Below are 21,007 nucleotides of genomic sequence, written 5' to 3'. Positions count from 1 at the left end.
CATCGTTAGCCTAACATCCGGGATCACCCTCAAGCCAACGGCCAGGCGGAAAGGAAGATACAATACCTTGTGAGATGCATGCAGACATACTGCCACAACCATCATCAGAGTTATAAGTTTCATATTGTGACTGAGATTAATAAACTTAAGAAACTAAATCGCCACACTGACTTTGAATTGTTTTTATTTTGTGTATACAATTTATAAATGGAAAATGTACAACAAATCATAACATTTCAGTTAAATTTTTTAATATTTACATTCCTGCTGAACATGTTCAAATTTTTGCCAGTTCTGTGATCTTTGGATCTGTAAAATCACTTTAACAAAAACTTTTTTTTTAAGTTAACAGTTTGTTTCATTATTTTCGCAGAACAGAAGATTATTATCTTTATCCAGAATTGCATGTGAGAATTCCTCCACCACCGACCCGGCTGTAAAGAAAATTGTAATTTCACCTAAATACCGATACAAACATATCATCATATCATTGATATCATCAAAATAGTCTATTTTTTGTCTGTTTGCATACACATTGTGTATTCATTTTTTTTTAAACCAAACCTTAAAACATTGACTCTCATTTTCATTTTGAATGCTTCATCCACAACCTTTGTGCACTTATCATACAGTATTTGAAATTATAAGATGTCTATTTGTGCAACTGTAGTAAGGTTGTAGAAAATCAGATCAAATGATTCAATAGCTCAATAGAAAATGTTTCTGATGGGAATGAATAAAGAAATAATACTGTACTCACAGTCGACTTGACGCATGCACACTGGAGGAACTTCGCTAAAAACAGCCATAATAACCTGAACCAAACTGTGAAGATCACACTGCGTCTATACAAAGAACAGAGCAATTAACAAAAACAGAGAATAAAACATATTTATTTTTTGCAGTACATCAAACACAAATCAAGAAGTTGTCCAACGTTTTATTTATATTCTTGATATGCCAAAAGTTTATAGTATGACCCGTTGACGTGTCCTCTTACATGTCTCCATTCATCCAGATAAGGCAACATGATCCGTCCATTACTGTTGACATGTCTACTTGACACAATCATCATATCACGGGTGGGTTTCACATAGCAGATAGGGGCACTTCTTGGATAACATTCATTTAGCCACAAACACACAGGAATGTAATAACGTTTGCCTATAAGGAACATAACAATACAGAGTAATTGTATAACACGTTTAAGACTGACACTCAAAGATGATTTTCATTTATCTTTATGGCTGGAATTTGAACCTGTAACTTGCCTTCATAAAACACCATAACAGTTCCAGGCAAACTCATCAAGTTCTTCACTGTCCCATCATTAAAGACTGCGAGAAGATTCACCAACAAATAAATAAACCCATATACTTAAATGTTGAATTGAAGAAAATTAGTAATAAACAAAAATGGTGAAAAAAACAATTTTGTGGAAGTTAAACAACATTTAGGTTCCAAACTGTCTAACACACAACAAACCACATTAACTTCATCCAAATGCTCACCAAATTTGTCTATCACAGCCTCGAGGTTTTGGTGCTGAGACAGAACCGTACAGACCTCTGATAGGACCTCCCTCCTGTGATCATATGTCTTTTAACACATTCACATACAGTATGTATTATTCTACCTGTAACTTACACTTAATCGGAATTACTGTAGATGCTCAAGAGACATGAGTATAAATAAACATTTACCTTAGGCAGCATCCTCCTAAGACCACGGACGTTTGTTATGGTCATGGCTTTAAACTAAATCCATACAGAAAAACAGCTCTTGTCTGTTAACAGCACAAACTTTATGAAACTAAAGGAACCACCTTTACCTGAATAAAAAACCTATCAAGGCCTATCATCAGCCAATAGCAAATGGAGCCAGAAAAGGTTTAGAAGATAACACAAGCTATAAACTGAGGGTTAGTCAATACCTGCACATTGATGTGTCTGTTTGTGTGTGTCATTGGTCTCACAACAACAGGTTTTCATGTGCAAAAAACATTCTGGAAAGATTTATTCATTCAGGCTGACTGCTTGTGGATGCCCACTTTTAAATAATAATAATAATGAATGAATATAACATAATAATAAAATAAAATAATAAAACAAAACGCATAACTGCCCCCCCAAATTTAAAACTTTGAAAAAAGTATATACTACAGCACATCTTACTTTCATTCTTTCATTAAATGCTCCTGTTGTATGTTCCAGGTAGGCCTATTGCTTTACAGATGTTGTCACTATGGGGAAGATCATGTGCACCTCGACTAATTTTGCTGATGCTTATTTAGCTACAAATAGCAAAAAAATAAAAAGTTAAATAAATAAATGTACTTGATTCTTAACAGAAGCACAACGCAAACACTTTTTTGACCTGCGTCTTCCTTATTCATGAACAGGGTTCATGTTTAACAAAGCAAACCCCTTCCTGAACAATGATTCCACAGAAAACTATTCTTAACAGCAAATCACTCTAGATCTTAAAATTATTTTAATGCCCTTAGTTTTTACTGTTTGATGAAAAAAATATATATATATTTGCACAAAGGCGCACAGTTATTTTTTACATAGTTTTAGTCTGATAATTTAATGTTCATAGCACTTGATTTTAAAAACAACTCAAATGAAGACGCAATAATCTTAATCGCACATATGCAATTAAGAAATGATAATGTTTCATTTTACGTTAAAAAATCAAAATAAAAAGGTCTATATAAACTAGAATGAAAGACAACTTTTTATGTTTATAGACAGTTTCACTGAAAAAGCTTTCAAGGTCTCCTGCATTTTCAAGTCTGCGATACGTTTAAATGTCTGTTTACTTAGTTTTAACTGTAGCGATACAATTTATTTTTTAATTTCGATATTGGGATCACTTAGTAATGTGTATTTTCGAGTTGGAAGCTAAAATTTTACAAAAACGATTATTTCTCGATAGAAACAATTTCTTTGGTTTAACGTTAATCTTTAAACAATTCAAAGTTTACATATATAAGTCATGGACTGGCAAATTATTGAGGCTAAGAAGAACTTCCTTTCAATCAAATGTACAGCCACAAAATTCTTTTGAGACCACTTCAAAGTTACTTTCAGTTTATGAATTTACTTTTTAGGCAAAATTATAATTTCTTTGAACTCTAACAATATTTCTCCCACATCTCAAATAAAAATATAGTTCTTATTTGCATGAATTTGCAGAAAAAGAAAACTGGGGAAACGGGTGAAAATAACAGAAAAGATGCTCTGTATATTTTCAGACCTCAAATACCGCAAAGAAAACAACTTCATTCACTTTTCAGCGATGCAATATTAATATTTGTACATATATTTAGGAAAAGCTGAACATAATTTTTTATGTGATAACGTGGATATTTATCATAGTTTTCATGTGTCTGTGTTGTGTGTGTTTGAAAGGTCTCTAATTTTTTTTCTTCCTTGGCTATAAGTACTAACTAACCAACCAACTCAAACAGCATTATACATTTTTGAATAAAAGAAATAAATAAATGTTTTATGCATGTTTATTGAGGTGTTCCCTCACAAACATTTTTGCCAAAACATAACAATAGACAAACAAAAAGAATCTTCAAACAACTCTACAGTTTTATTATTGAAAACTCGTTCAGCCTTTTTTATTTTCTAATGGTAACGTTCTTTCGTAACATACACATTAACCAACACACATAACTAATGCTCCTGTTTGGATTTCCACAAAGCCTTATTCACAAACATATGTTAAAACAACCTGCATGTTAAGCAAAACAAATGTCTCTGACTGTCGCCAGATAATATCGTATACGTAGTTTCCAACGTTCTCCTCCCAACCGGTATGCTGTCCGTGAGGTGCAACTGAAGGGGGCGGGGCCATGGGATGAGGTCACTAGTGTCCAGTCATTGCAATCTGAGCTGAGGAAGGTTTGTGTGTTGTTGAGGTCTTGAGAGGTGCAGAGTTCATTTCAGACCAGTGTTGAGACTTCGAGAACAATAATTTAGCAGAAATCCACAGAGCTGCCCGGCCTTGGCACGCCGGAATAACAAATAAAGAGCGTAAATGAGTAAGTCATTAGTGGTGTTTATCAGGCAGATGTGGACGGCCAGAGAGGTGAACCAGGTGGTCAAAGCAAGGCGCCATCCCGTTTCAAATGTTCTTTAAACAGACGGCCTTGCCGGCTTACAGTCACTTTCAGAAGATGTCGTTCCTCTCGGGTCCAGTCTGCCGTACGGAGACAACTTCTGCCAACACGCGCCAGTCAGCTAAGAGAAAGAAAACAAGTGTTACGTACACAATCTGTCAAAACTTTTTAGAGACTTCTGCTCTGAAAGTGTATGCTTAAATGTCTGAAATTAGTTTAGTAGACAAAACATTATTTTGCAAACAAACATGTTATTTTTTCATGATAAAACTATTTATTTAAGATATTCAATAATAACGTTTTTGAAATGGATGACTGAACTGAATAATGAAGAAAGAGCAGCCAATAAGAGGACAGAAAAGATGGGAACATCAATATACATCAATATACAATGCAACGCAATTTTATAATTCCTTGTATTTGGCACCTTGGCATCATGACACAACGCAGCGGCAGCTCATGCAGTCCTGACCGCTGTCGTCCGGAGGGTTCAGCTTCCTCATTTTGTGCTGCCGGATCTCTCGTACGAGGGTATAAAAGGCGTCCTCTACGCCCTGCAGAGAGCACAGTTAACCACAGACATGATGAGAGGCCAAGAGCACATCCTTGATCTCTGAAGCTGATGCTGTATGATGCTTTCATGACAACTGATTGATCACAATCTTATCAATGCATCTTAAAGATCTTAAAGTGACCTTCAGATATGAATAAAATGGGCATTTCTGCATTTCTCGTTGAATAAAGTGACGATTAAAGTGTGTTCGCTCATTCTTGATGACATCGTCAGATGGGCAGTAACACAAAGCAGCAGTGAGTCATTCCCTGCAGTGTTATACAACACACTCTATGTGTGTGTGTGTGTGTGTGTGTGTTTGTGTTTGTGTGTAGGTGGCAATGAGGAGGTTTACTGCAGTAAAGCCAAAGAATCTCCTGAAACTATTAAATACACAAAATCTCATCAGGTCCCCTGACAGATACGTCTGAAGCCTGAACTATAGTTTGAGTTTGAAAGTATTTACACAATGAAAATGATGGACAGTCTTACAGTAAATACTATCAGTGCCCTTCAACATTATTTTTTACAATAATTAAACCTAATTAGATTTTTTACGCATTTTGTTTTTAGTTGATCTACCCCTTAAGAACTTTGACATACAAACAGATGCTTCTTTATGCCACTCACCTGTCTGGTTTTGGCGGAGGTCTCGATGAATGGGATCCCGTAGCTTCGCGCGAGCTCCTGGGCTTGCCGCGTGTCCACCGTCCGAGCTGGGAGGTCACACTTGTTACCCACAAGCACCATGGGCACATCATCCGAGTCCTTTACCCTCTTGATCTGTTCCCTGCATGCAACAGGAAAGAGTCACATACAAATAATACAAAACAATGTACTGACTAACCTGATGTCACGTGAATTTGTTACTATTTTATGAGATGGCTAATTAGTATGAATTTGTACGATCCTACATAAACAAACGATTACTAGAATTAAAGCAATACTGAAGCCCTCTAACTCTGCCCCAGACCTAACGTCAATAGAACGAAAGCAAATCGTATGAAAATGTACGAATGAGATTGTACGAATTCATACAAATTGGTCAAAATTAGCCACAGCGTAATTTTTTTTGAATGTAAGATTTTGTTGGATTTACATAAAACAAAATAACACTCCAAAGGCACTAACAGTAAACAATCCTTATCAGTTCTCATTTATATAGTAATAACAATGCTTAGTATTTTATATTTATTGGAAGAAACTCCGCCCACCAGTTTCTGATTGGAAGAGAGAAAGTGTAAGAAAGGTGCCATTTCAAACAGCGATTCCTGTGGCATGAGTTATATTGAGTATTTTAGCTTTGACGCTGGAGACTTTTCCTATTTACACTTAGTGCAAATAGCTGCTGGCTTTTTTTGCTAGCCATTTTATTATTTTGCGTAAAAATAAAGTTCTTCTGCTTTCTGAAGTGTATAAAAAGTACTCAAATTGAATCATTTGTGAAATTTTATTTTAAAGCTTTCCGGTAGCTCAGTGGTTAGAGCATGGCACTAACAAAGCCAAGGTCATGGGTTCGATCCCTGGGATTGCACATGATTAGATACAAATGTATAGTATAATGGAATGTAAGTCTCTTTAGATAAAAGTGTCTGCAAAATACATAAATGTAAATGTATTGTACCTACTGTATGTAGGGTCATGATGAGTTTTAGCCTAGTTTTCTTTACACTCTATGTGGATTAACATCTCAGTTTACAAACCTTTTTCCATCCAAAAGTGGAAAACAGTATAATGTACATTGAGTATTATACATAACTTAAAGGCTGATATTAAACAGTGCATTTCTATTAACCATGATGCACTGTAATTCATGTTTTAAAAATCCATTATCTAGGCCCGTCAACCGTAAATAACAAACTAATAGATATAATTTAGTTATCTTCCATTTCTTTTTCCTTTCATGTCTTTAAAAGCTCTCTCTCTCTCTCGTCTAACTGAGCCAGAATCGATTTCACCCAGACTGCACTATAAAGGCCCCGCCTAAGTTCCAGCTGACCTTTTTTACCTGTAAATAATCATGTTTGTTTTTTCGAAACACCTACTACAGGAGAATATTAAAGGGCCGTTCCCGGCGATACCATTTTCAACCTTTAGTTAGTGTGTAATGTTGCTGTTAGAGCATAGATAATACCTGCAAAATGGTAAAGCTCAAAGTTCAGTGCCAAGCGCGATATTGTCTTTAACAGAATTTGCCTTGCAAGGACTACAGAGAATGGCTGGAATCGGACCCTCTCTGATGTCACTATTCCGAGTGCTTTTACTAACCTACGCTCAAATAACCGCTTCCACGACTTTAACATCGGCTGTTCTGTGCAATACACTGATACTGTGTGTATGTGTGCGCATACCTCTGTGTAAAACACTTCTATGAAACGTCCTCTGAAGTCCTGCTTGCAGTCTCCTAGTCAATCTGCTTGTTTTATTATCCAACTCGGGTCCAATATAAAAAGGCAAAACTAACGCTTCTGTTATTAGTGATAATATAACATGCCATTCGGTCCGGTGTCATTTCCCTCGCCATAGTAGAAGACAAATGCGTTCTCTAACGTTTACATTTGCATATGTACTAGCAGACCTCCATTACACTTCGATCGATCTGCATGTTTTTAACTGATTAATTGAAGTTGACGCCACTGTTATTGTTTATTGCTGAAATCCAAAGCTTATGCATTCACGTGCACTGAGAGGGGACCGACCATTCGCAACAGCTTGAGAAGCGGAACTCACTGATATGGTATGGGTGGGACATCTTCACACACACACCCTAAGCGGGGAATCAATCACGAAAGACCAGATCAGCTTTACCAATCAGAGCGTTTCGGAAGGCGGTACTTTGGAGAAATTGGAAGAAATCCAGTGGTTTTGTGAGGATAGTGACATAATCAAAGGCTCTAAAACAGCCAAAGACTGGGTCCTTTAAAGAGGTCATATGGCGCTAAAATGTGTTTTTCTGTGTCTATGATGTGTAATAAGTTGCCCATGCATGTATTAGACACGTAAAATTGCAAAAATTAAAGGGTCTGAACAAATAATGCATTCTATCTAAAAGCCAATGCTCACCCAGACCTGCCTGAAACGCCTCGTGTAACCACACCCCCACAAATCTATGTCAGTTCGTGGTATGATTTGACTAAGAACGCCCAAATTTATACGCAAGTAAGGTGGCCGTACCTGTCAATACAATTGCGTTGGAACCTGATGTTCCAAATATGGTAATAGGTGATACATTTCCGGCACACACTTGCAGTATTCGACCAATCACTACACACTGGTTAGCTGGCCAATCATAGCACGCCTCGCTTTTCAGAGCGATGAGCTTTGTTCAAAATCCGAGCACTTCAGAAAGGCGGAGCAAAGAGGAGATACAAACATGCACAGTATGTGGAAAATACAGCGTCTTTTAACCTGAAATCGTGTATACACATTGCATTACATCTAAAACAAACGATAATATTCATTTTAGCCGTTTCATATGACCCCTTTAAGATTACCGTACCCGTGGAAGCACTCATCACGTGATCCGTTCACCTAGAAGCGGATGGAAACATTGTGTAATGTATATCATAGACATATATATAATACCTAGACGACACGTTGTCCGCAGGATTGTGTGTCATCGCCGCCGCCATATTGGCTGTGGCAAAAGACGACTACACAAGTGCTGTGGTTTTCTGGATAAAAACACAATATCGTTTTCGTTTCTAAACTAATTTCAATTCTTTATTATTTACGTGGAGTACAGAAATGTTTTGGCTCCGGTTGTCGATGGTTAGACTTGAAGAGTCTTTTTCTACAGAACTATTAAAACTTGCTTGTCAAGCAGTCACTTAAGCTTAATAATTGTGGACACATTGCTAATGTGATATGATTAATGGTAGATAAAATGCACATGATCACAACACAGATGGTTTACTACAATGCGAGTAGGTAGATAGTCCATAAAGGTTTAACAGTCTTATAAGAGGTAATTGAGCTATTCTATCATCTTGATTTTATATACAGTTTCAGCGGCAACAATATAAACAACCTCCATTTAAGTAGTTTAGTAGTTTCCATTTAAATTGATAAATTGAATATACAATAAAAATTTATATAAATCAATATTTATGTGAATAAAATATAAAATGATCAAATAAATTGTTACAATATAACCAAACACAAACAAGCAGTTAACTTTGGGCCATGTGCGTGTATCTGATGAAACATCTGTTTGGGACCAAATGTTACTGGTACAACGGCAACATTTTGAACTAAAATGAAGTAGTCCCTTTAACTAGCAGCAGATTCAGTAGATGCATTTGCCCAAACTTACAAAACAAAGCCCATTACGGCCTGATCTTGCATTAAATACAACATCTACAAGTCCACACACCTGTATTGATGAATGTCCTCAAAGGACTTTGTGTTATTGATGGCAAAGACGCAGAGGAAGCCCTCTCCCGTCCTCATGTACTGGTCTCTCATAGCGCTGTACTCCTCCTGACCTGCAGTGTCCAAGATGTCAAGTAGACACGTCTCTCCATCGATCACCACCTGCTTCCTGTAGGAGTCCTGTCAAATAATACATTTTAGAAAATACTGAACACTTCTACACATGATTTGAAAGTGAACAACAACAAATGGTGCACAAGTTCAATATACCCTGTAAAAGGTTTTATCCTAACCTAAGTTATTCCCAACCAATAACTGTTATTGATCAGAAGGAGAAAACTGCAGTAATGGAAACCCTTAATAGTCTGGAGGGATGCTTGCTCGTCAGACAGCAGAATTCATGGGTGACATAAACACGCAGCTCTGTGCTCGTGTGTTAGTGGAGAGACGGCGGCCATAAAAAGGACATTGTTTGTCCAGAGACGGGCGTGGTGGGAAAACTGAATAATGAGGAAGACATGCTTTAGCACGTACACACATAACCTCTCGGGCCGAGGGGAAACTCATAGAGTTAATTTGACACCGCGTGTGCATTACAAATGCAGAGAAAGAGAGAGAAACTCAGATGTGCGTTGTCTGACAATGCGTTTTTGCTCGTCTTTATTGGTTTTATAAAACTGTCAAAACATAACAAAAATGTATTAGGTACTTATTGAAAGTGTTTTTTACTTAAAGATTGAGATTGATATAAATTAGCTTTCTTTTAACATAACAATGTAGAGAGGCCGGAAACAGGATGACAGAGAGGAGAAGAGAATCCAGGACTAGAACTTCAACAGCTCACTGGACCACCGGCACTAACAAGCATGGTATGCTTGAATGTGCAAAATTCACTCGATTTGATTTTAGTGTTCTCACAAAAAACGGTTGTGTGAGGTGATGCAAAGATAAGTAGCATGCTAACAAGAGTACGAAAATAGTGTCCATAATCCTATTTCTTATTCATCATTGTTTTTGCATGTATGGAATGCCTTATTGATCAATTTGCTTCCAGAAGCACAACTACACTTTCGGTTTACTCACACTTTGCATTTAAGGCCTGTTCTTACCAAAAATGATAACTGAAAAGATAACTATATTGATAACTGTATGAGTGTCCACACCAACAGGCTAGAGCATTTTGTTCATCCTAAACTAGCATGCTGTAGTTTCATATTTTTAAATGTGTGTTCCTTCAAAGGAGGCATGAATTAAAATCACAATTTTAACCCGAGCTTTTGTTATAAAAGAGGGAATGGTATTAACGCGAACATCATGAAAGTGTCAGATCTGAAAACCCCCTTTTTACTGAGATTACATCTGTTATTGACACCAGGCTCATCGATCGCCAGGTTCTGGAATCCACCTAACTATGACAGGTTGAACACCGCCTTCACAGATAAATATCAACGACAACTTCTTTAGCCCCGCCCACTTGTTCGCGCATGACTAATATAAAGTAACACAAGTGGCGCGGAAACCAGATAGAGCGTGCAAGCAAATTGCAACATGGCGTTAAAGAAAGCTAAATATTTTGATATCCCTGGTTTTGGAAGAATAACGTCGCTGCATAACCTTCCTTCGGATTCCGATATTAGGAATGGAGTGTTAAAGTTTATTTTAATTCAGCTCATGTGGGACAAACATTGAGCGTTTATTCGTTTCATTTCTCCAAGGATTCCTTCGTGAACAAGCCACAGTTTGACACAAGATTTGTGGAATGACAAAATTTTTAAAGCAGTGCTGTGCCGTCAATATTGGATCCAATAGGAATGGCGCAGCAATCATATGCGAGTAAAACATTTTTGTACTGTGCGTCACTATTGCTTTGTTAGAGATCGGTTGATGTGCAATGAGCACTACACGCACAAGATTAGTATAACCTGGGGACCTCTAGTCATTTGTAATAATTGCAGAGATTGTCTGTGATCTTCAGCTTGTGCGAATCTGGATCTCTGTGATTTGGTGGGCTTATGTATACTTTTTCAAGGCTCTATCCACCGTTTGCTAATAATGGAGGCTGCTCTGAAGTCTTTTGGTATTATTTCAGGTGCTGGGTGATATCCATAAGTCTCCCGTTTGGATATTTATCATGGAAACTCTTGTAACATTTGAGACCTGCGATCGAGGTGAAATTTGGTCCAGTTAGCGATCACTGGTCTTAAATGCTGACAGGTACGGTCAAATATCATTAAACGCAATACAACTATAGGCTATACAAACAATACGCACAGCCTTGCCATCACGTCCGGGAAATAAGTCAGTAAATTTGAGTAAAATCATGCCGTGCGATGGCGTCACATGAAATACTGATGTGGGGAGGTCATTTATAAATCACAGGAGGTCTCCAGATAATACAAATGCCGTGCGAAAACTGTGAATGGGGCTTATGTGTAACCTAACCTGCATTTGTCTCTAACCAAATGCCACAAGGCTCCAACTACCAGACTGCTTTCCAATCAAAGCAGTGGGCATTTACTTATAAAGTCTTCAATGCGGCACGCCTATTAAAACACAGCGTTTGTACAGCTGGCCTTAAAACCCGTGTAGAAAATAGCCAGAATAAAAATTTGTGTCTGCCTTATAATGTGTTTAAAGACGGTTTCAAAGTAACAACATATACAAACATTACTGCGTATGGACACGTTCATGGATTGCCCTTAACTTCTGGGACACATTCGTAAACAATAGAATATCTGTATTTCTGATAACAGTATAAAAGAAACCAAGAAGAACTGTTACTTGGCTAAACTTGTGTCTCCAATAATTTGAATTTAGACTGAGATACCAAGCTTAACCACTAGATGTCCCTAAGTTTTTTTTGAAATGCGTCGAAACTAGAGGACACATTAAACAAATTGTTTATTTAATAAAATAAACATACGACAAATCGTCATTATACAATAAAATAATAATATTATATTAATATTAACATAACTTAAATAAAATAAAATATGATTAGTTATATTATTAGACACTAGCCAAATACAAACCGGGAGTTAACTGCAGTCCAAGTGCACATCCAATAAAACTTCCTATAAATAAAAAATGTATATGTACAGTGTAAAGACTTATTATTATGTAAATAAACATTAACTCTGAATGTGATTAATTGCAATTAATTGTTGAACATCCCTCCTGGTTATAGTCCTTGTATGCAAAGCATATAAGATGTTCCCAGAATTATAATAATAATCCTGTATGTAATATTAGATAAAACTAAATATATCAAAGTTTCTTAAGCTACAAGCTAAATATACAGTATATTGGTTTGTGACAAGCTTCAGTTACTCACACACATATACGTATACACAAACACACACACGTTACCTCTATGGTTGGGTCGTATTCATCCACAAAGTGGTTCTGGATGAGTTGGATGGTGAGTGCGCTCTTGCCCACGCCACCAGCACCCACCACCACCAGTTTATATTCAGTCATCCCTTCACTCCTCTGCAACCTCTCGCCACACCTGAGAAGAAAGCACGAATACAATCAACACCCACTACATTCACCATAAATGACAGCTATATTCTTGTTTTTAGCCACCATATTCTGATCCTTTAATGACATACACAGTGAGAGGTGTGGCCATTGCTTAAGATTTGTTGGTTTGAATCAAAGATCTCTTTAATACCTGGAAAGAAATCTGCATTACCATTCATTTCAATTGTATTTGGCACTCTTTAAAATTAAAACTACATTATTAATTATAATGCTAATTATATGAACCATAATTGAAGTAAAATGTGAGGTTTTCTTGTTGTTGCCTTTGTTAACGTTTGAAGTCCAAAGTCTTATCGTCTCTCTTTCAAATATTTAACAAGCTGAGTAATGAAGAGTACAACTTTACATTTCAACTAAAGTCTGCAAATTATTGCAACTGGTACACCTTTGCGTAACTTTATTTTTGTTATAAAACCACGTAAGGAGGGTGACATAATGCATAAACAAGACAGTCGTTTATTAAAACGTGAATTTATCCAAAGAAGATCTGGAATATTCTTAAACCCTATACTGTTAGCATTCTGTAAAGAAAGTCACATAAACACAAGTGACACCAACTGTGAAATGAGAAACGCTTTTTGGCTCTTGAAATAAGATCCGAGTCTGAAAGAAAAGCCATTATCTGATATCTGATAAATCAGACGGCTCTGGATCAACTGAATCACACAGTGTGAATCAATGGTAACTCGTAGTGCTTTTCAACTACTTTCTACCACTACTTTTTACTGGATATTCTGTCAAAGATTGGCCTTTTTATGGACTGAGGGGATTGTTGTGTTTTTCCCTTACTGTGAGGTCACTGTGAGATTTGTGCATTTCCACTCCTAAGCAATGCAACACTGACCAATACAAAATACAATGATTTTTCCTGAATTACATATTTCAAATCAATGTGTTTTTTATTCTTGTCTAATCTTAATCGAGTCTGAGAGACCACATCATGGAAATAGCAACCGAAGAGGCTACATTTTCACAAAAGCAAAAGAACATCCCTGCGTTCCATCTGGTATATATCGCACTCCGAAGGGCCCTTCGGAGTGACAACAATCATGGTTGCCATACTGAAGGGTCATTCCAAACTGAAGTGCTCATAACTGGCCACTTCAAAGGGGCCTTCAGAATGTGGGATTTCGAAAGGTACAACTAATGGTCACTTAGGGCTCCCATGATTCTTTGCACAGATTCTTTGTATGGTGATGCCGCCTCCTTATGGGCGTGGGATGATGACGCACAAGGGCACTTCATGAAACAGTTGTTTGGACCCCTACACCCTCAAAACTCTCACTCCGGAGGGTAAACCATTCGAAGGGCTTAGGGCATAGGGATGAGCCCTTTAAATTGGAACGCAGGGCATTTCTATAGCTCGTGACATCATCTCACACATCAGGTCACGTGAAGTCAAGCGAGTCTCGCCCACTGATTGGCTAAAAGACAGAATGCAGCAGTGTTAACCGTTATCTGTACTCCATTTCAAACAGGATTAACTTGCTGTCCGATTGACTGTGCAAACAGATTGAGCACGAAATCTGAGATTTCAGGTATTTTTATTTTGACTGGTTGTCGGGAAGATGCTTGTCTTTTATGGTGCTTGACGATAGCTTCACACAAACAGTAAAATTCTTGTAAAACGAAGTCTCAGAGCAGCTCTGGAGAGACTAAATTTATGAGTTAATATCCTCATTCAGTGCGGACTCAGACAAATCCTCGACCATTTCTCGTGTTGTATGTTAATCTGTGCACCTCATTCACTCAGACACGCAGAACAGCCAGATGACATTTAAATAACAATATTCTGCGTCCACATCTAGTTATATTGATTCAATAGCGCTGCGCCATTGATTGTCACACACACAAGGCAGCACACGACAAATGCAATTTACACAAACACGAAGCTCTGTTAATGCACCTATTCTTGTTGATGTTTTTTTTCAAGCTACTTGTCCGGTCCGGCAAGTAAAATTCTCTCTCACTTGCCCATACAAAACATTCACTTGTCCCGGACAAGCGTTAAAGTTGAGCCCTGGAGTGTGTCCCGGCACTCAAGGGGGTGTCCAGTCATGTTCACGTGGCGTGGGAAATTGACGTCAATGCATACCCTCTATACCAATAAATTAACATGTAAATGTTTTGCTAAATAACGAAATGCTAGCTAGTTGCTAATTTCTTTAGCAATATAACCCATAGACTGCTACAGTATGTTTACTTACTGTAACTAGAAAATAAATGGTAAGGCGTGGACATTTTTTAATTAATGGTGTAAATGACCGCTTTAAGCCCTTCTCAGTTTTCTGATTTTTCAAAAGATTTTTCAACTGCTACTGTATGCTGATTCTAGAGGGTTGAGGGTGGTTGCTAAGAGATCGCTACTTACTAAAAAGCCAAAATCAAAAGAGCCCACCCCAGGATATGGGGGAGGCCAATTTTTTTATAATGCACCCCATTTGTAACAGTACGTGTCAATGGTATTAGTTTTGCACCCAATGCACTAACTAAACCTACGTTTACAAAATGAAAAAGGAAAAGGTTTATGAATGTCATCCCAGTGCATAGCGATGTCACTTTATAAAGAAACAGTATGGATACTGTATACTCTGTATTTACAGTGTTCACAGTGTGAGTTTATGGTTTTGTGTAAACAAAGAGACAAAAGTTTTCAGTTTTTAGTTGTTGTATAACCAGCCCCTAACAGAGATCAACATATCTCATAATAGGTTTCGTACTACAGTACACAAACAGAGAATAAAGATACACGGTTCAGAAATAAAGTGAGATGCAATATCCTGTATGATTACCCTCCAGGACATTACCAGACAGTCAACACAAGCTATATTAGTCTCAGGGTGTGGATATTTACTCGCCATCATCTGGTCTGTAAGCTTTATCTGAGATTACTAGAGGGTAATTATTAATGAAAACATTATTTTGTGGTACTGTTTGTGTACTGCAAACCTGCTCAAGACTCTAGCACACTGTACAGTGAGTTACACTTAAGCCCTGGACGATTAATGAGTAACTCCACACCTGCACACACACTGCTCGGCACACGCTCTTACATACGCATCTGAGCTATTAAAGGCAAAGTGCAGAGAGTTCATACGTGATGGCTATTTGTATAACTGATGCTACCTTTAGAATCTTCAAAAACTAACCAATGTTGAGCCAAATGGATGAACGTGATACTGTAGATGAACAAAGATGTTGCAAATTAACCATAAATATTGTTCAGTTATAAACACTGAAGTGATTTAACAGGAGAAAACTAAAATAAAAGTATTGTTTTATAGAAGAAAAAAAATTGACTGTTAAATAGATGTTGACTGACAGCAATATATGGGAAATGGGGGAAAGCCCATTTACAATATTTAATTTTAATATATGTTGCAGCCCTAGTTTAATGCTAATAATTGTAGATAGTTTTTGTAATATGCAGCAGCCTACAGGAAATGTAAGTATTTTCAAATTTGGACATGCAATTAAAAAGTTGGCCTACATTTATACTAAGCTAAAATAATGCAATGTTATCAGTCAAATTCACCTTTAATTTCATCTATTTAGAGCCGGTTTCCCGGACAGGGCTTTAAGGCTAGTCCCAGATTAATTTAAAAGTTAGTGGCATCACGAAAACAACTTGAATATCTTAAAATATATCAGTTCGATTGTTTTGTCTCAAGATGCACACTCTAATGTTTATTAAGTATGTTTTTTAAAAACGCCTTAAATATCCTAATTTAACTAAGGCCTAGTCCTGGTTTAGGCTAATCCATGTCTGGGATACCGCCCCTTTGTATTTTCTTACTAATGCTAGAAAATTATGGATTGCCACAAGGATCTGTTTTAGGGCCTATTTTAATTCTCCATAAACATGCTTCCCTTTGGCAAACATGGGATTAGTAGATAATACCTAGTTATAATATAAATTCCATCAAAACTAGACAAAACCTCTTAAAAGATGTGCTGAGGGTGTTGAATTATCACAGGTGCTTATTAACACAATATCAATAATCATGTTTTTTAATATCAAGGGTAATAGTAAAATGTGGTCTGTGTTGCTGGTGTTAAAGGAATAGTTCAGCAGACATTTTGAAAAATATTTGTAACCAAAAACCGTTGGTCTCCATTGATTTCTAAAATGCAGGTCAATGGGGAACAATGATTTTCTGTTGCAAACATTTTTGTGTTTTGAAAAAAGAAAAGAAAAAAAGAAATCACACAAATCAAACTGGGTGAGTAAATGATAACACAGTTTTTGTTTTGGAGGTGAACTATTCCTTTAATATGCATCAATACAAAACCAGCAGCACTCACTTTCAATGGACTACTTGCACATATTCTTCCGCCTTCTCCTCGATGCGGCTCAGTCATTTCCGGTAACAGTGTTCAGCATATCTACATGCAAAAATCATGGTTGATTATTTCCATTTTTGGGGCGGTCACTTTATTAAAAACAATAAATCTGTTTGTGACATTAACATGCTTTAATGTGTGGAACCCAGTGAGCCGTACGATTTCAAGACGGAAGTATGTCATGAGGCTACGTGCAAGTAGTCCATTTCACCAAATAGGACTGTGTATGTAATATAGGCCATAAAAAAGATACCTCCAACTATACTAGGGCACATAAGACAGAATTAATAATACACAAACTAAGTAATATTAAAGTTTGATTGAGTCCTTCTGTCAGTGCAACATGTAGTTAGGGATGAACGCTTCATCAGTTGAGAGGAGCACAGATGGGACTCTAGAGATCACGTGGGGCTTTCTCAGGGGTATCCAACCCTCTCTCGTTCTCATTCCCTCTCACAGATTCATAATTAGTTCTGTGTGGCTTCAAAAAGATCCTAATAAGCCCCTAAAGTCCTGTACTGTTTGGGAATAAACCACACTAACGTGGACATGGACATAACACTGGTTTATTGGAAAATATGTGTGGCATGTTGTGAAATAAGTTTATAGAGACAAAACCACTGAGAAATGTCTTAAAATATTTTTTGGGGTGTTCCACAGATAAAAAAAGTAATAAACTGGTTTTGTGCGACCCGAGGGCAAATAAATTATGATAGAATTTGTATTCCTGCCTGAACTATCGCTTTAATGGATCAAGTCAAAAGATCCCGTATCCAAGTCCCTGATGTTTGGTTGGCTCAGAAGATCTATCTTTTGAGTATAAGTATACTCAGTATCTGACTGTCACCATGAACAAGCTATATAAGCCACCCATTTTGAAACTCTATAGTCCCCCTGGATGCTTACGATAAATTTACACAACATAATCCTCACACTGTACTAGATAAATCATGCCCGTAATGGGGCTGGACTAACTGGACTCTGAGATTTTGTCTGATATGGTAAATTAGATCTTTAGAGCCAGAAAAATACAGTGCACAATCTTAAGCCTTAGGCAATAACATGAATTTTGTCAACATTTACTCACCCAAGAAATGTATACAGGGTTTGAACAATCTGAGTGTTAGCAAATGATGACAGAATTTTGATCTTTGGGTGAACTTTCCCTTTAAGTAAACGTTATTGCAACTAGATTAAAATCGCGCAAGCAAGACTCTGCCTTAAACAGCGCCCTCTGTGGCAACTTGTGCAGTGCACGTTTTGACAAACTTCGAGCTTGTATTGATACAAACATTTGCATTCAAGCACTGGAACAAATCTGTTTTACAATTAAAAATGTACTGAATAAAATAGTCATAATTCATTATTCCAGGGTTCCACATGACGTTGCATCTCACAAATATCTGCTGAAAAAACAACAATAGAAACCTAACAGAAACCAATATAGAAATATTAATGGTTTCAAGGTTTTTCCATCAAAACCATTACAAAATTCAATTTGTTGCGAGTTTTGGGTATTATTCCAATAGGATTTAGTGATGTTCTATTGGTTTCCATCAGCCAGATAACCCCGCTGAAAATACAAGTAGTGTTAAGTAGTGATAATGGTTTTAATGGTTAAATAGAGATTTGTATGGGTTTTAATGGAAACTGTAATGGTTCTTCTTCTACTGGTATTTGATGGATTCTATTGGTGGGATGTTAAACCGTATTGGAATAATGTCCAAAACACACTACGAAAATGAATTTTGTAATGGTTTTAATGGAAAAAGCTAATGGTTCATAATTGTGTTTTAATGGAAACAAGCAATTCCTGTATTGGTTTCTATTATTTTTTTCAGCGAGGAACACGTCCCACAGATCCATCACATACCAGATGACACCTTTATAATTTCCATTAAAACCCATACAATTCCCATAATAACAACTACAGTACATCCATTTCATGTTCGTGTTTTGGGCACCATTCTATTATTTATTCAGCAGGGATGATATTTTCTAACCAATTAAATGGTTATAACCATTTAATTTGTCAATGACTTGTCAAGTTTTTAATAATGTACATGATTTTTTGAAAATTAAATTCCTTTTTTTACTACACACCGACTCTGATTCACCACAGATATAACCCCAAAAGGCATACCATTCAAATTACTTCCTTAATAATAGTGAGCCAAAAATTACAGTAATGTCTAATGTTCCTGAGCCACAATCCTGCAATGAAAGTAAGGGATTCCTGTTGGGTTCACACAGTAAGAAGAATCTCACATGGGAGATGAGGGAATCAAATACTGAGGAACCATAACAGATCCAGACTGAGCGAGCTGCTGACATCATCCACCAAAATAACCATCACTGGCCAGATCATTACATCTGTCTACTGGCCCAAACCTGCAAGTACATTACAACAATGTATTTCTGTACAAATCCTGAAGATCACTAAACACGAACACTCCTGTTGATCATGTTTCAAATTCATATGGCATATTATAACCTAAAATAATTAGGAAATGTAAACAAAAAGTATGAAATGCTACAAGTAATGATATAATTAATATGTCTCGATTATTTTGCAAATTAACTCATTAAACTGACTCATTCAACAATAGAGATGCATGAACACTCATTACTGTCAATCCTACAATCCTTTCTGCTCAAATCTCGGACTTTTAATACGCACTGTATTCCTAAAACGGTGAAGTCTGATACACAAAAACCTATAAATACAGTTTAATTAATAATAATAAACTCAATTTACTAATTGCCGAATTATCTGATAACATCAACTTACCTCTAGTTCGTTACAATAAACAGACTAGGCTTCAAAAACACATTGCATTTTGTTGCACACGAAAAACACTCATTTATACGGTGCGTAAAAAAACGTTATATGTCCTCTAAATACATCAAACCTTTGTACTGAAGTACACCCACCCAACTGAACTCGGTTGCCCTACGACAAGAATATTAAACTTCCGCAATGCTCTTATAGTCCAAAAATTGCGAATCCTACTATAGGGAGGGTTTTGAATATTTATGAGGTGAAACTTCTCCAGTGGACGACTTCCAGACAAAGCATTCGACGTGTAATTCATATTGAGTACATAACCGCTGCTTATTGGACGGCTTCTACAAAACGTCAGTAGGAACTAATTAATATTCATGAGTTATGTTTGCGCCATAGTACAATTCGCAGCCGTGCGTACAGTACTATGGGGCGTCACCCCAGTTTATACAGACAGACTTGTAGTTAACTGTCACATGGATGGCAGCAAAACTTAAACATGCGTTGTGTTTTTGTTTAGCTATATCGCGATAGTGTCTAACTTGTATGTTTTCACTGAAACAGTGCGTTTTTGTTCCATGCTGAACGAATAGCCTGTTTTCCCCAGTGACTGGAAGTTTTTGAGAGCAGAAATCATGATCAGCTTTTTGATCGATTATTAGAGTCTGATTCAATGTTAACTGTTCTGGGTTAGCGGTATTCCGATGCCTGAACGCCTTTCGCCGTTAAAGATGGAGAAAAACAAAACCCTGGGCGTTTAAATGAACAAACAAGTGAAATAAACGCAGGCTATTGTAAGACATCGTAGAAAAGAGGGTAGAATCTGTAGTCAATCAAAGCACTGCTTACACACATATGTAAATATTTTTAATGCGAGTATACAATGCACGAATATTTACTCTATGTTGACTATCTGTGCGTGAATATTATAAGATAAATAAATAAACACTATAGGTAAACAACACTCAGTACTGCCACTATGAATCGGTCATATACACTACGCTACAATATTGCATTGCAATGAAAAGATGCGTACTTTAAAATAAAAAAGAATCACTTCACCTTTGATTCGCGAATACAGTCGCTGTCCAGTCGATTTCTTTAATTTTGAGATTTTCCTGGATTACAATGTATGCTACAGACAGTCCACTATGAACAATGTGCTCCGCTGTAGTATGTGTATGTGTGTGTGCAGTACAGCCTACGCCCAGCCCCACACGACACACAGCACCGCCCCGGCAGCCATATTACAAACTCTACTACGGTATAG

At 37.0% G+C, this 21,007-nt stretch overlaps 2 protein-coding genes across 4 annotated transcripts; both read right to left on the bottom strand.

Moving 5' to 3' along the window:
* Positions 1–345: 345 nt before the first annotated feature.
* On the bottom strand, positions 346–1,748 carry zgc:123278 (uncharacterized protein LOC641569 homolog). The gene is made up of 6 exons (XM_056740704.1): positions 1,704–1,748; positions 1,512–1,599; positions 1,272–1,337; positions 1,001–1,164; positions 761–845; positions 346–458 (listed from the first exon to the last, which is right to left on the bottom strand). Exons 1-6 carry the CDS (start codon positions 1,746–1,748, stop codon positions 346–348), a joined length of 561 nt encoding a protein of 186 aa, XP_056596682.1.
* Positions 1,749–3,505: 1,757 nt separating this feature from the next.
* hrasa (HRas proto-oncogene, GTPase a) lies at positions 3,506–20,946 on the bottom strand. 3 transcript variants are annotated; one of them, XM_056739640.1, is made up of 7 exons: positions 19,744–19,940; positions 16,914–16,994; positions 12,432–12,573; positions 9,064–9,242; positions 5,319–5,478; positions 4,563–4,689; positions 3,506–4,256 (listed from the first exon to the last, which is right to left on the bottom strand). In XM_056739640.1, the coding sequence occupies exons 3-6, from the start codon at positions 12,540–12,542 to the stop codon at positions 4,570–4,572; spliced, it is 570 nt and encodes a 189-aa protein (XP_056595618.1). In that variant the 5' UTR covers positions 12,543–12,573; positions 16,914–16,994; positions 19,744–19,940; the 3' UTR covers positions 3,506–4,256; positions 4,563–4,569. The 3 variants fall into 3 exon arrangements, with proteins under 3 accessions (XP_056595618.1, XP_056595616.1, XP_056595617.1); XM_056739638.1 differs by lacking the exons at positions 16,914–16,994; positions 19,744–19,940 and adding an exon at positions 20,800–20,946; XM_056739639.1 differs by lacking the exon at positions 16,914–16,994 and having other exon boundaries at positions 19,744–19,939.
* Between the last annotated feature and the right edge of the window lie 61 nt (positions 20,947–21,007).

Source organism: Triplophysa dalaica, chromosome 24 (genome assembly GCF_015846415.1).
Source record: "Triplophysa dalaica isolate WHDGS20190420 chromosome 24, ASM1584641v1, whole genome shotgun sequence".
Classification (NCBI taxonomy): domain Eukaryota; kingdom Metazoa; phylum Chordata; class Actinopteri; order Cypriniformes; family Nemacheilidae; genus Triplophysa; species Triplophysa dalaica.
This window is presented reverse-complemented; position numbering and strand designations above follow the sequence as displayed.